The 16,692-nt window shown below is 37.0% G+C and overlaps 1 protein-coding gene across 1 annotated transcript in view; it reads right to left on the bottom strand.

Annotated features, from left to right (window-relative positions):
* Positions 1–16,692, bottom strand: part of NUP155 (nucleoporin 155) — a 32,714-nt gene that overhangs the window by 7,395 nt on the left and 8,627 nt on the right. Inside the window, exons 13-28 of the mRNA XM_042825860.1 lie at positions 15,890–16,060; positions 15,346–15,456; positions 14,297–14,391; positions 12,728–12,816; positions 11,021–11,083; positions 10,762–10,915; positions 10,029–10,095; positions 9,007–9,125; positions 8,728–8,831; positions 7,058–7,191; positions 3,794–3,985; positions 2,309–2,447; positions 1,346–1,481; positions 789–942; positions 337–441; positions 59–213 (exon numbers count right to left, since the gene is read on the bottom strand). Of these exons, the coding sequence (XP_042681794.1) occupies positions 59–213; positions 337–441; positions 789–942; positions 1,346–1,481; positions 2,309–2,447; positions 3,794–3,985; positions 7,058–7,191; positions 8,728–8,831; positions 9,007–9,125; positions 10,029–10,095; positions 10,762–10,915; positions 11,021–11,083; positions 12,728–12,816; positions 14,297–14,391; positions 15,346–15,456; positions 15,890–16,060 (1,988 nt within the window). The remainder of the gene's footprint in view (positions 1–58; positions 214–336; positions 442–788; positions 943–1,345; positions 1,482–2,308; positions 2,448–3,793; positions 3,986–7,057; positions 7,192–8,727; positions 8,832–9,006; positions 9,126–10,028; positions 10,096–10,761; positions 10,916–11,020; positions 11,084–12,727; positions 12,817–14,296; positions 14,392–15,345; positions 15,457–15,889; positions 16,061–16,692) is intronic.

Below are 16,692 nucleotides of genomic sequence, written 5' to 3'. Positions count from 1 at the left end.
TTTTTTTATATTTTTTCAACTACATCACTATATTAAATAAATCCCACATGAACCATACCTATGTAGGTCAGCTAATTTAGCCAAGACTCTGGCTGCGTTACTAAAATTTCTGTTCTTTTCAAAGTATCTCCACAGTAAATCCATATAACGGACTTTGTTTTGGTCAATCTTGGTCATCCTAACAAGGTAAGGTTCCAAGAAGGGGGCAGTCACCTGAAAAGGTTATAAAGACAACAGTTATCTTCTTGCTCTCTCTTTTAAAGCATCTGGATTATTACAATGAACTTGCCTATTCAGTGGCACCATCCAGCAAATTGTTCCCTGAATATAGCTCACCTGTAGCAGTTTGTCAGCCAAGTCAACTTGTATCAACCAGTTGTAAAGCGCAATACTGAAGAGCTCATCTGTGGAACGCTGAGCTAGCTTTAGCATTTGTTCAAACTAAGGAAAAAATAAAGACAAAATCTATTATTCCTGGAGACATTATGTTACATCAAATACTGAATATGTAAATGACAACATTTAGTTTCATGTTACTTACATATCATTATTTTTCTTAACACTCTAAAATAAGCCAGTACATGATAAATCTTGACTTTAACCTATTTTACAAAAATATTCCAAATGTTTTTTTTCTTAATAGATAATAAACGGTTAAACATTTAAAATCATGCTACTTTTTTTTTTTTTCTTTCCTATTTCTTACGTGGTGTCCTGCCTCTTCATTGCTTAGCAAGTACACATTTACAATCATGTTACTTTTTTTTTTTTTCTCCTCGATTTCTTACATGGTGTCCTGCTTCTTCATTGCTTAGCATGTTGGGGTCAGATGACAGGACTGGAGGACCTGGCTTTTTGGGTACACTGGGAGACTGGGGAGCAGCTTTACTTTGATTCACTAATTCTTGAAGGGTGTCAGTTATACACTTGTAGCTGTTTAATCTGTAAATAAAGCAAAAGAGAATTAAAGCCACACAATTTTAACTACCTTCTAAATTTCATTATTGCATGCTTTTGTAGACATCATTACTAAAATAAAAAGTCAGATTTATCAGGTACTTCACAAAATCTAATTTGGTCTCAAGTCATCTTCCTAACAAATACTTCTGTAAGATCAGATCACAGTGTTTTCTGTATGTATCAGTTTATCCTGTTTCAAACTAAGCTGTTGCCATATTAATGATAATCTAGGAAAGTATGTTGGGCAAAACTATCTATATTGTGTATATGATTCTAAAATGCTTGCTTGTCATTACCCTCAATGCCTTCACCAAAGGGACTAATTTCTAGTCAATTGAAATCAAGACCTCTACAAAAATGCTAAGAAGGTATCCTGAAAACTTGCCTCTCTTGAAAAGCTTGGAGTCCAACAGCATCCTCCTCTGGTTCTCCATTTTTATAGAAGTGAAGGCCAAGACCTTGGGGATCTTTCTTCTCAGCAGCAGTAAGAGACAGCTCTACTACTCCCTCATAGAAACGCACTATAAATTAAAATAAAATTAAACAAAAAACACCCCAGAAATTACTGTGTTAAATCTATGACAAATAAGTGACGTCAAATACTACCCCTTTTCATCGTAAAATATCTCTGAACATGAATGATTAGAGATATTCACTCTGATCTGTATCTTAGAAACGTTTATGCCCATATCTAATCTGTGGGATTACATGCAAGCCTGAAGTTATGTATTTATAGAGCAGAACCTGAAATCTTGACTGTTAAAAGAGTGATATCTGCATTTAAATACTGCACTAACTTCTGCTAGACAAAATAGGATTCAGAGCCATCTTTCAAACAGTATGTTTGGTTTTAAACTTCATTTGCAAAAATACCATACTTTACCCTCTGCTTACTTGCAGTCAAAAAATTTTGCTAAAAACATTATTACACATGTATGGAACAAAAGCAAGTTGCACTGTGAACTAAGTGGTGACAAATGCTTTCTTTATGCTGGCAGTTACTGCATTCTACTCAGATTCTCTATACTACTATCACATTATAAAATTCTGCATCAGAAATTACTACTTCACACACCATACTTAAAACAGGAAATACACTGTACATAGAGGAACAGTTGTACAATAAAGGAACAAAAGCTTTCCTTTTCCATTTGCAGGTAAAACCTAGAATAGCTTTAAAAATAACAGGTTAAGAGATACTAATTATGAAAGTTACCAGGAAGTAATCTGAAAACATCATTGTAGGATTATTTAGAAGTTAAAAAAAAAACAACAAACAAAAAGAAGATGGTGTAAAATGATACAGCAGAAACTGGTTAGCAGAAAAAGATCAGTGATTGCCTCTCACCTTGCCTATATTGCGCACAAACATTAGCAAGGTCTACTTGATTGCTGATCTTTTGGTATTCTTTCAGTGACTCTCTTAGCATTTTCTCTTTTTCCAGTTTGTTTTGAGCCTGCCGAGACCGCTGAAGCAATTCATTTGCCTACATACCAATGAGGGAAAATGGAGACTATTCACGTAACTGAGTTAGTCAGCTACTATGACAAGACTCAAAGCTGAAACAATAAAAAATACACAAAACTCTCAAAAACACTTCCCCTTGTCAGTACATAGTAGCAGGTTTCCAGCATAAGGACTGTGCAACTGCATTAGAGACAAGGAGTTTCTAGTCTGGATACTTGTGAAGACAAGATTTAATCATTTGCCCTCTGTTCTCCTCTCAACAGATACTTTTGCTGAATTTAGTTGGAAGAGCTTCAAATAGGAGTTCTTCAAGATAATAATCCTTTTACAAATTGCACAGAACTAGGTAAAAGACTTTGCGAGGAAAGGCTGGAGTAAGATATGTATTACAAACATCACAAAGACGTATGCATCACACTGGAGCTAGAGACCCTATGAAGACTACAAATAACTGCAAGAACTTCAAACCAGAATTCACACAAATTTCAGCACTGATCAACAAGACATTAGTTCTTATGCTGTTGAAATCACTTGAGTGCAAGGTATTCACAAGATGCCCGAGTTATCTGATCTGAATCACAGGACCGTGGAACGGTTAGGCCTGGAAGGGATCTTAGAGATCATTGAGTTCCAGCCCCTCTGCCATGAGAGGGTAAGAATTTCTCCATAATGTCTAATCTAAATCTATCCTTTTTTAGCTTAAGATCATTATACCTAGTCCTATTGCTATAATAAAGTCTCTAGACATCTTTCTTGAAGGCCCTCTTTAAGTACTGGAAGGCTGCTCTAAAATCTCCCCAAAGCCTTCTCTCCTCCAGGCTGAACAATCCCAACTCTCAAGACTATTTCATAGGAGAAACCCCCTGGTAACCTTCATGGCTCACCTCTGGACTCACCAAAAGGTTCCTATCCTTATACTGTGGGCCCCAGAGCACTACTCCCAGGAGTAGTGTGTTCTGAGGACTCATGAGATGCAGGAACACTTCCATCGATTTGCTAGCCATACCTTTTTTAATGTGTCCCAGGATGCAATTGGCTTTCCAGGCTGCAACTGTGTGTTACCAGCTCCTGTCAAGGCATCCATCCACCAGTATCCTCCCAAAATCTTCTCCACAGGTCTATTCTCTGTCCACTCATTGCCCAGCCCATATCTGTACTTGGGATTTCCTTAACCCAGGTGCAGGACCTTGCACATGGCCTTGCTGAGGTTCACACAGGCTCGTGTCTGGATGGAACCCCTTACCTCCAGTGTATCAACCACCCCACCCAGCTAAGAGTCACTGATAAACTTGCTGAAGATGCATTTGTGCTCTAATACATTCTAATAATGTGTTTTGGTGCTGCAAAACCTTTAAGTGGGCTTACCTTGGAACAGACAGCATCATCAGTACTATAGAGAAGGGGACAGATGTCTTGCAAATGGGTGCTTATGCCATCAACAGCAGCATTGTCTCTGATGTAACAGTTTATAAGAGAAGCAATGAGTGCTCCAGTCAACTCTTTGTCTCTAATTACCAAGTCTTTGAAAGCAGTCATCTTTAGATGTTCTTGAAGTTCCTGTAGACAGACAGCATTTCATTATTTGACCAATACTTTCATGTTGTTTGGAATGCAAAAATGTTACAGCAAAGTAAACAATTTCCATTTAAGTAAACATAGTGAGTGAAGCACATTACATTATTTTAAACAAAGCATATATAGCAAGGTGGAAAACACTAGAGAAAGCTCTATCAATGAAGACACTAGATTATTGGATGAGAAAGGACAGTGAGAACTTTGTATGACTTCCTCTAGTCTACACAATGTGCCATATGTATTTCAGTTCTTTGTAAGAAAGTTATTAACTGCTCTCCTACGTCACAGGGCACTATAAGAACACTATAAACAAGAATATCAGTTTTTAATAACAGAAATATCTGAGTATATTCACAAATGAATGTGATGATGCAGCATGAGATGGAATTTTTTGAAACAGTATAAAATCTAGACTATGACTTTTCATACTAAGTTACAGTTCATTCATTTGGTAAAAATTATTAGGAATATTTGCTTAAGTAGAGCTAGCTAGCTGCCACTAGTGTCTACTGATGATCACTTAGAACACTAAAATACTATTACAAAAACTCTAAAACTACTGCAGACAGTGGAAAAGATTTTATTTGTCAAGCAACTAGTTCCTTGTCCAAGATAAGAGAAAAGCTGCCTGTGCTAGAAATTGTGCTACCTCCCAAAGACAGCAGTAAGAACAGCTTCAACATTTGTGCATTCATAAAGTTCAAAAATTGTTCTTTTTAGTGATAAAGAATACAACTTGAAGTAACCAATTCTTCTATGACTTGCTAGGACAGAATGCCTAATATTAAAATAATCAATTTCATTAAGAACTAGATGCAAATTCAACAATAACACATCACAAGAATCAATATTCTGTAAGTTGCCTTTCTTGCAAACGGTGTATGGGAACTGTTCAGTCATGGCCTGAACCACTGATTGAGCTCTTGGGGAAAGGACCTGATCAACACTGGGGGCACAGGTGAAGGCAATTCAGCTGTGTGACAGAAGGGGTGAAGACTGGCTGCGCATCTCTAGAGCTCATTTAAGTGCTGACTGACACAGGGGAAGGATCTCTTTCTAGAGACCCCTCCTTGGTGAAGCCTTCCTCTGTGAACCTAGAATCTTCTGATATGGGTGAGTAATCTGCACCCTCAGCAAGATTGCAGATGACACCAAGCTGGGAGGTGGTGTCGATCTGCCTGAGGGTAGGGAGGCCCTTCAGAGGGATTTAGACAGGCTGGACCACTGGGCTGAGGTGAATGGGATGAGGTTCAACAAGGCCAAGTGTCGGGTCCTGTACTTTGGCCACAATAACCCCATGCAGCGTTATAGGCTTGGGGATGAGTGGCTGGATGAGTGTGAAGAAGAGAAGGACCTGGGGGTGTTGGTTGATGCTGGGCTGAACATGAGCCGACAGTGTGCCCAGGTGGCCAAGAAGGCCAATGGCATCCTGGCTTGCATCAGAAATAGTGTGGCCAGCAGGAGCAGGGAGGTGATCATCCCTCTGTACTCAGCACTGGTGAGGCCGCACCTTGAGTATTGTGTTCAGTTTTCGGCCCCTCACTACAGGAAAGACATTGAGACCCTGGACTGTGTCCAGAGAAGGGCAACGAAACTGGTGAGGGGTCTGGAGCACAAGTCTTATGAGGAGCAGCTGAGAGAGCTGGGATTGTTCAGTCTAGAGAAGAGGAGGCTCAGGGGAGACCTTAGGGAGACCTTACTGCGCTCTACAACCTCCTGAAGGGAGGTTGTAGTGAAGCAGGACTTGGCCTCTTCTCCCAGGCAACAAACAGGACCTGAGAAAATGGCCACAAGTTGTACCAGAGGAAGTTTAGGTTGGACATGAGGAAAAATTTTTTCTGTCAGAGAGTGGTCAGGCACTGGAATGGCTGCCCAGGGAGGTGGTGGGATCGTTGTCCCTGGCAGTGTTCAAGAGGTGCCTGGATGAGGAACTACAAGATATGGTTTAGTTTGTGGTAGCAATGGTAATGGGAGGATGGTTGGACTAGGTGATCTTACAGGTCATTTCCAACCTTGTGATTCTATGATCTACGATCTTTTTCTCTTCTGATATAGCACCTTTCTATCGTGTCAGTCCTTCCATCATCACACCTTTGTTGTAATGCCTTTCCCATTGTACTAATTTGTCCAACTGCTATACAAGGAGAGACTGAAAAAAACTGGGTTTGTTCAGCCAGGACAGAGTGTTAGGTTGGGTAGTGGGTGATCTTACTAATATTTACAAACAATTGGTGGGAGGGTGTCAAGGACACAGAACTAGACTTTTGTCAGTGGTGCTCAGCAAGATGCAATGCCAAATGTCAAAACACTAGAAATTAAAACTATTTTTTCCTTTTTTTTTTCTTTCAAGGATGGTTTAACACTGGAACAGGTTGCCCAGAGAAGTTGCAGAATTTCCATCCTTGTAGATATCCAAAATCTGACTAGACATGATCCTGGACAACCTGGTCTAAAGTAGACCCTGCTCAGAGCAGGAGAAGGCAGGTATTTCCAGTGGTTTCTTCCTCCTTCAGCTGTTCTGTGATAGATTCTAGACCTCTGCTTAGGTAAAAGTGCAGTATGAAGCCTCTACAACACTACTGCTCTACACTAATCTCCACTAGTCTCTCCAAAGTCTACCAACAGTAATGCAAAGAGTTAATTCCTCTAGGTTAGAGAACATTAGCCTATTTCTTTCACTGCACATCTTCCACAATGTGTTCAAAGAAAAAACTTTTTAAAACTATAAATTTAGAGCAATATTATAATTTATGAAACAGAGTAATTGTTAACTCTCAACAAAAGTAAAACTGAATCTACTGCTAGCGATGCTTCCAATTTGCTAAAATTGGGTGATGAGATCAGAACTGAATGGTTGTCTCCTAAAAACAAACAGTAGCAAACTGAATAAAGATCTATATTCAATTTAAAATTCGTAATCTGCCTCTTAATAAGTTAAAGCAATGCACTTTTGGAAATACCTAAGCAGCAGCAAGAAATTCAATTTAAATTTAATTTAAATATTAATTTCTTATTAAATATGAACAAATTAAAATCAGATGATTCTGGTCGTACCTTCTGAAGCTCACCTACAACAACACTGAATTGGTGCTCACAAAGCAACTTCCACAAAGCCAATGCCTGACAGGTTTTGCGAACCAGCTGCTGGATGCCTTGAAGTGAAGTCTTCTCGGTTAACTGTGCCTCCGCTGAAAAAGCAAAGAGACTGTCAGTAAGTAACTGTGCTGTTCATACTTTGAGTCAGTATGTTGATTTTTTGAGGTTTTAGAATACGTCTCCTTACATTTCCAAGTTTTTCGTCTCTGTTCTTGATTATGGCTCTCCATTTCTTTGGAGGAAAGTGCCTTGAAAAAATTTCCCTCCTAAAAATACTATCTGTAAACATTTATTTCAAATTATCAATGCAGGAATGTTTTTTTCTGATAAAAGTACGGTTTCATGTGAGTGCATTTCCAAAATCAGTCTCAAGTTTTAACTTGGTTTTTCACAAGTGTAATTTTATATGTATTGGATATGAACACACATTTTCTTCCTGTTTGATTGCTTGTGTTCACTTTTAGAACAACTATAGTTAAATCATCAGACTACACTGTACACTGTCTTTAAAGAAAAGGTTTCAAAGAAACTGCTACGCGAAGAACAAGAAATGTTTGAGTTTGCTGAGATGTATTATAGTTGAATATAGTGGGCATACTTGTTACTTGACTGGACAACTGCAACACTTCAAGTCTTTTCTTGTGAGCGCTTACATTTCAGACATAAAGCAGAAATAATTATATTACATCAAGCTATCCAAAATTACATATCAACTTTGGAATGTGTAAAAATCAAAATAAATGATTAAGTGTCTAAAAATTCTGTTTGCTGCCTTTTTTTTTTTTAAACGTTACATTTACACTGTTTGAAGTGAGCAGTGCAAAACAAAAGCCAGCAGAACTAAAAAAACAGAATCATACTCACATGGACCACATCCATGTTTAAGTTTGCATACATCTCTACAAGTACTGAGCAAAAACTACATTGTCATGTGACAGGACTGATTCCACTAAACAAAGTTTTGAGGAGGTTTCAGTGATTAGAACTTTGGGAACCTGCATCACAGTGCTTATTTTATCAGCACTCTCACAAATGAATTGGTTAAAAAGTGAAAATATAATGGGCATGCCAGAAGTAAGTACTGATATGAAGAGATGATACATGGAGAACATTAGAATAAAAAAAAAAGACAAGGGAGTGTAAAAAGAAACATCTAGTTTTCTATTTGAATGTATGATGATTTGAATGTACAAAATAGGAGAAGGAGGATGTGTCTTTACAGAATTGTGACTTCACCGTATAAAAGAAGTGCTTTTGTGTTCAGCCACTTATACTTTAGCTTATTAAACTGAGATATACAGTTTCTCTTTTGCAGTGGCTCAGAACCACTAGATATTTCTGCGCAGAAATCTGGATTCTCTTAATACAGAGATGACTTTTATCAACTGCTTTCACAAATTGCAATTGTAAAACTTCCAGTATTTCAGTAAAATGAAAGGCAACACCAGAAGTGAAGAGAGCAGCTTCTTGCCATTGTTAGTTTAGACTGTCTTTTCATTTTGGAGCACTGGTTCTGATGGAACAATATGATATTGTGTGAAAGAAAAAGCAAGGTGTTCCAGGTAGAAGTACTTGAAGATGCAGATGCACTACTCTATAATATCTTCCATTCAAAAGTAATTGCATACCATGATACTTTCGCTGGAGTTCTTGTTGCACTTGCTGAGAACTTCCACCATCAGGCCTCATGAAACCCAGGAGCCTCTGTTGCAGATTAGCAGGTGTACTGAAACTGCAATTCCAAAATAAAAGGAAATGTTATTATTACTACAAATACAGAATATTTTAAAGATGAAATCTAACATCTTGTTGTTAGCATCCAAATGCAATGAACGGAAATGCAAGGGATAATTTTTCAAGAGCTGGACACTGAACATCACTAGTGAATTTAACGCAGTGAACAATACCTTGGGTTTCCGAAGGCTCCAACTGTAGCAAACTGAGAATTTCTATCTAGAAATTCTTGTAAACCTTTGAGTTCTTGTAGCACACATTCCAGCACATGGGATGGAACACTGCTTTCTATCTGCAATAAAAAGCAAGTTTCTTTACAGAAGGGTTTAGACTTTCCAAACCTTTTTTCAGAAGTCCACATTTTCAAACTAAAGCCACTAGAAAGACAGATGAAAGACTGTCCAACAAATAAATAGCACACTAATAACATTATCACTACAATGCCATTGTCTATAACAGACTCAAAGGGAAGGGCTGACATATGAAGAAAGAATAGTCTCCGAAGAAATTCAAATAAAGTGGTGTCTAATATTGTATCTGATAATCAAATCAGCCATGTTTTATTATTTTCAAATCTGAACTGGAATGATTGAGCAGCGCTAACACACAGACTGTAATTGCTGTGTCTCCTGAGTCTCTCCGTTGCCTCAAAACTGGAGAAGTTTATGAAGCAATTAATTGTGTACTGCTGAAATTACTCAGTGTAAGACTGTATTAACATCCAAAGTCAGAAAACAGCTTGATGCTTAGATTATGAAGGAAAAGTGAAATGTAAAGATGTTAATGATGAAGGTGTTGGAAGACTGTTCTATGTTCTTATGTAACTGCAGTGTCTTTCCTAACCAGCCAAAGCATTTTATTCTTAGGCTTTGACTGCATAGGATATGCAGAAATGAAAGAAATAAATTCACTGAATAGAAAAGGAACTGGACACTGTCAATTGGTAAGAGGCAATACAACACTCAAAATAGTAACTTACAAAGATTTTAATAAAGCCTACAATTACTCCACAGTTGAACACTCAAGTACAATTTAAAAAAAAAAAAAAAAAAAAAAAAAAAAACCCATATCATATCATCAAAATGACAGCTATCATTTTTAACTTATCTGTTTATAATTTGGGAACACAAATATAAAGGGCTGGAGAGATATACCACAATAATCTTTTAAAAATACAACATTATCTTTTACATACTGCAACAACTTCTCGATTGCCACTTTTGAAAATTTTCTCCACTACTATACTGCCATCCCAGATATTTCTGCAATACAAAAGAGAATTGGATTAAAAACTACAAGCACCACAAGCTTGCATACTTGCTAAATATGTCTTTAAAAAATACCATTACCTTTTACTTCAAAGTCTAACTTAAAAATCTAGATAAAAAGTTAGCGTTCAAAAGAAATGTTAGAATTGCATATTTATGCACAGCACAGGTATAGACAATCAACAAAAGTTTTAAATATTTAATCAGATAAGGTTTGATGCTCTCAAATAATTTATATATGGGCTAATACTATTCTCTGGAAATATATAGGCAGACAACCATAGAGAGAGATATGAACCAACATATGAAGAATTCTACTCTTGCTGGGGGTGTTCAGTAACACACAACCCATTATTAAAGTAATACAACCTTCTTCAAAAAGTTCATAAGGTTGAAAAGTAAAACAGAAATTTCCAGAGCTATGCATATCGCACTCAATATCCAAAAAACTTTCCCATCCTATCCATTCACTGAATGTAGAACTATCAGTACAACTGTAAAGAGAGTCTATTGCATCAACAGGTGCTTAAAATACGGAAGAGAAATGTACTTTAATAATCTCATTCTTACATCCTATTAAGAATGAATTGATTTAATCACAAGCATTAGGGGATGGGAAAATTAAGTGAATTGAGTGATTATTTCACATGAACACCTTACCCTATAATCCGAGCAAAGTATATGCAGATGCCATTGTGTCTTCCAGAAAATACAATCTCTGGACCCATCATACCACTGCTAATGGATGTACCAGGGTGAGATACAGAATTCCCAGGAGGGAATATGGGAGTTGACACACTAGTAGACTGTAAACCTAGGATAAAGGTATGCAAAGGTTACTGATTATTCTGTGTACAATAACAGAAGTGAAGTTGAAAAAAATTCTCATTTCCTTCAGCAAAGGAAAAGTAATGGTTACCTGCCCCAGGTGTTGTCAATAAGCTAGGACTAGGATATGGACTATCAACAGTAAATGGGGAAACTAAAAAGGAAAAACAAAAGAGAAATCTAAGTTTTTTTGAAAAAACAAAAACAACAACAAAAAAAAAAACAACAACAACAACAAAACACAACCCAAAAAAACACTATGTTAAGTTGTCAAAACATAATAGTAAACACAGACTTTCAGGACCCTTCTGCAAAACCATTCCAACAGCTTTTATTTAACTACATACAGAACAGCACTAATTTATGCTGAAACCAGCACTCCTTATATGAGCCAAATAGATAGGAGTCTTTCAATAGCTGTTTATAAGCATTTTTGTTTTCAGCATTCACAAAGCATTTGCTGCACACAGTCTGTTTCCCGAATATTAATACTGTTCACAGGCTTTTTCTTGTTTTTCATCTTCTGACTGCCTCTATTCCTGATACAGGCACCCACTCTGAAAGCACTCACTTTGTGTCACTTAGACCTTTCCAATGAACATCAATTTTACTTTTGAAGCACACATCTGGGAAGACACTGTTTTTATTACTCTTAATTCTTACATATGGTAGTTGAACACACCAGCAGCAGTATTACTTGGGATGTTCAGTTTAAGATTGTTTTTCCCTAAGTGAGTCTGGTCTCAGATTCAACTAAGCATACTCAAGTCTTCTGCAAATTAGTACCTAAGTGTCATAGAATATGATGAACAAATGTCATCAGCTATAAGTATATCCATGCTTCATCAGCATGTGATGATAAAACAAGGAAAGGATATGAAATCTGGCACCTTGAAAAGCTGGCATGGAAGAATCAGTCCTTCTTGTCTTGTTCACTACAATTCTCTCAGCTTTGCAACACACTACAGCACAAAGTTCTTCACTAACAAATCCCGTTTCATTTTGAAAACACATTCTCCTTTGCACCAAACAAGGCACAGCTGGCAGAACAGACGCATGCAACTGAATGACTGGACTTTCAACAGTAAGAACACAAGGGGTCTCAAGGAACTGAGAATTATTCCAAGGCAGTTTCACACACACAGTTTCAAGATGTTTCAAAAACATTCTATCAGCACTGCTTTGACCGGCTCCATGAGTCATTGGCAGAATCTTTATTTCACATGACAATTCTCTACCCTTGGAACAAACAGAGTAAGCAGAAGCAAAGAACCGTATCATATGCCCCATGAACCAATCACCTAAGTAAAATAAAAATGCACTTTGACAATATGTTTCCTGACTGCAAAAAATTAAAAACTTTTTTTTTTTTTTTTTTTAAACCAACAGAACAGTGAATATTCAGTCTTAGGAAGAATAGTTTTATTTCTTGAAAGAGTAAACTTCAGCAAACAAAGAACTTTCCAGCATTTCTCCGACACCCTCCTTCCCTCTCCATCTGCTCCTAGCACCTGTTCTTTCCACACTTGATGTCCTTTTAAACTCCTGCTCCTGCTTACATTGCTACTATTCCACACCATCAGGCTTAGGAAGTGATGTCACTGATGCATGATAAATAGCCAGTATTCTTACTAATAAGAATTCTGAAAGTGGAGAAACTGTTTCATAATGTAAGAAGATACTCTGCTATGAAATAAACAACTGATCTTCAACACAGGAACATGTAAGAACACAAAACATAACATATTTAAAGGAAAAAATAAGACCTACCTAAGATCACAGAATGCTTGCTACTCACCAGAAGGAATGGGAGAACACAAAATAGGTCCAACATTGCTTGGAGGAGGAATTGCTGATGGAAATCTCATTTGTGCCTCTCCACCGTACCTAAAATTCATGTGCACAAAAGAAGTTTTCTCTCACTTTTATACATAGCCTGTTTAATTTTCATATATTGGAGAACTAGCTGCAAGTTAGTGGTTCTTTTAAAACAAACTACAAAATACCAGCATAACTCTAAACAGTTATACTCATTTTGACACATGAAAATAAAATTAACTGAACGCACATTATATGAAAAGCATTAGTGTACATAACTTCATAGTTAATGGACAATTAAGTTATTTCTGCTTTGCTATCTTTTTAAGGTTTTGCTTGTATGTAGAAATAAAAAGGAAACAGCTGAGGTGACTCAAGCTCATTCTTCTACAGTCCACAAGTCATTTCTATTCATCTCACTTCAATTAAGTATTACTTGAGTATTGTATGGCCTCGAAACAGCTGGATCATCCCTCTGCTAACTAATGATACCTCCTTAAATTAAAGTGAATCTTCATTTAACAGCGCTAGCCTTCCTTCGGCACTAGGAACTTTGCAATTGAAGTATCTACCTGACAACACAAAGCCAGAAGAAGTAACTACAACAGCACAGTCCTAATTCTTGGATCCTTCATACATTTCTCAGGATACAATGTACTTGTAGATGTAATCTTCAGTGTACTTGCAATATACTTGTAATCTTCAATAAACCTGCAGTATCTTGCAAGCAACCTGATCAGATGTTTTTCCTGATTTTGTACTCACAAAAGAAAACACAGCTACACAAGAATGAAGGCATATATATTATCAAAACACACAAAGGATGAAAATACTTAAATGCTAGTGGGAGAATATTCAGCACAAAACCATCAACTCTAAGTTAATCCTCAAGGAGACAAAGCAGTTCAAAAGGTTATTCAAAAGAACAGCCTAGAAATATGTACTTTTAGGTGCACTGCATAGTAAGCGCCAAGATATGTAAGAGATGTTGTATGACAATACTTCACCATACTTTTCTCTATTACAAAATTACAAACTGCTTGATCTTCTATCAATCCTGCAGTCAACAAGTACGTTACCTTTCAGGTTATCTACTAAAATGAACATTAGTGTTTGTGTTGTATTTAGCCTTAAACAATTTATTTTCTATTACCAATCCAAATAATGGCTTGGGGGTCCAAAATTTGTCTGCTCTTTTTCCAACCGAATTGCTCTGATTAAAGACATTATCTCTCTCTATACAGTCTGCTTCAATGAACTGAAAAACCATCAAATATAGATAAGTGAATTTAAAGCAGATCAAAATACTTTTAGAATAACTTTCTCTACACATGGACCACATCCCATGAAGACATTCAGGAGGGCAAATAACAAGAAGTCTTGCTTGACTAGCGAGATCTAATTAGTGCCAACATATATTTCACCAACCTTAACAGTCTGCACTCATTTAAAAACAGTGCTTACTCAGCAGGTTAAAGAGACTGTACATTTAGTGGCCACAGTGGTCCTGAGCATAATACTTGGAACATTCAAACCAACTGAAACTTACCTGAAGAATGCTCGAGTAGCCCAGGCAGATACTTCTCTATCACATGCAGCATTAGAACAGGCCAAAATTAGGCAAGTGGCACAAGCCTGATCCTCCTACGGTACATTATGCATTTAGAGTGGGAGCTTACATCAAGTTGATAAGAAATGTGAAGTTTTGATGATCAATAAATAAGCAGTAAATACTTCCTGCATCATTTTATCTGGAAGTCAAAGAAATCAGCTCTTTCCAGTAACAGAAATTATCAGTCAGTGAGGCATCTCACTTTAGCAAATTAAGCTTCTGTAATGTTGTATGTATGCCTTCTGCAGCTCAGTACATTTACTGGTAGGAAATAATCCATCTATCACCTAATTCTGACAAAGATTTGTGAAATTTCTACAGCCATGTAAATTAAGATTGTTTGAAGTAAAAGCTATCTATACAAGCAATAATGGCTGGCATATCTGAAAGGTATTTTAACGTATCATTTAAAACATCCTATATCAAAGCACAAATAGACATACACTACAGATACTAATCAGGAACAGTCAACTCAGAACTGTAACCTTCCATTTAGGAAGCTATCCCTCCCTTCCCATGTTTGTTATTTATTCAGAACAAGAAGTAGATTAATGCTATGGCTGTACTGGCCTTCAAAATGTAAAATTTCTGTATAGTGGTAAGGATTCAAGTGTTTTCTTTCTTGCTTTTTTTTTTTTTTTTTTTAAAAAGAAAATTCTTTCTCCTCTCGTCTTAATTAACTCCTTTCCTAAACTAAGAAGTGCATTCAACAGTTCAACAAACAAGAAACACAAGAATATTAGGGAAAACAATCTACACCTCTGTCTTTACATATCAGAAAACGGGAAAATATTTCTTACTATACAACCTTGTTTTATGAAGACAACACAGAAAGAAAAGGTAATACTTGAGTCAATAAATTTAACATTTACTAGAAGTTGGTATTAATGTTTACTAGAAGTTGGTAGTAATATCAACAACAGAACACATATTATCTTCTGAGATTGCATAGTATTATCTTCTGTTTTCCAAGTCAAAATTCTTACCTGATGCAACTTGAAAAATCTTTCAATATCTTCTCCATCCCCACCTGTATTACTAACAAGAAGATGCCGCAGCTGGTCAACAGGTCTGAGTTTATGAAACATAAAGCTCCCCTAAAAATAACCCAAAATAATACAAAGTTGGAATAAAGTTGCTACTGGTAATACCTCTCTACCTCACCACAATGCTTATCATCTTTGTTGCTCTCCAAGTTTTCCTTCACTACACTACAGGATCAACAGGTAACGTGACTAGTGCTTAAAGCCCAGTTTCCATTCACATTCTCTGGGAAGTCTAGAAAAGGCAGAAAAAATTGATTCCTGATGCCAACAAAATGATTAATGCATTGTGCAAGAGAAGAAGGCCCAATAGCTTTGAGTCAGTTTAAAACAGATACTGAGAGTTTCAGCAGTATTCCCTTTTTCCACTGTATCTTCAGAATACAATTCTAAAATCTCATACAAACTGAACCAACACAGGTTGGGATCAGCCTTTCAGCTTTATATTAATTATTTGACCTCCTATATTAAGAAAACTCATACTCACCTGAGCTGAAAGCAGAACAAATTTCTTTGGTGGCAGCATGTGTTGTTGCACAATGATAGGGGAATCCGTTATTGGAATAATGTCTTTATTTAGTGGTGTCACAATCTTCTGAACTTTAAATTCATCAACAGCAGAAAGAGCCCAGGAATGCCCATCAACACGGGTGGTCATCTAAACAACAGAAAATCGTAATTCAAATTCTGATAGCAGATTTGGATTTTGTATCTTGTATGGGAACTGCTGAGTCACAGCCTGAACCTCTGATTGATCACTGAGGCGAGCCATGAGTCAGCCAGAGGAGCACAGCTGAAGGCAATTCACCTGTGCTGCCGGAAGGGGTGGAGCCTGGCTGCACCCCTCCTAGACCTATTTAAGAGCTGGCTACCAGTGGGGAAAGATCTCTTCGGAAGATCTGCTCTGCTGGGGTTTTCTAAGTGAGCCCAGGATATGGCTAAGCTTTCTATCTATTCTCTTTCTGTTATCCTAATCTGCTTTGCCTAACTCTCTTGTTTATTTCATAATTATAGCATCTTAATACTCATTGATTATACATATCTCCATTGAGATATTTTACCTTTTACTGCATAGGTGAAAAGCTAGTCTTGACACATGAAATCTCAAAGAAAAGGAGCATGCTATTCTGTTGTCTGATAGAAGATTAACATCAAACTTGCAGCTATATAGTGCTTTTCTTGTGCTAGGGATGGCGTTCTGTATTTAAATATAAAGCAACACGCAGAGTATTACTTAGGTAAGAAAACTACATGCTAATGTGAAACAACTGCTGTTCAATAATATACTGT

This window comes from Centrocercus urophasianus, unplaced genomic scaffold, assembly GCF_019232065.1.
Source record: "Centrocercus urophasianus isolate 14NV4802_14NV808 unplaced genomic scaffold, USGS_Curo_1.0 seq_25, whole genome shotgun sequence".
In the NCBI taxonomy this organism is placed as follows: Eukaryota; Metazoa; Chordata; class Aves; order Galliformes; family Phasianidae; genus Centrocercus; species Centrocercus urophasianus.
Note: the sequence above shows the minus strand (reverse complement) of the source record. Positions and strands in the feature narration are given on the sequence as shown.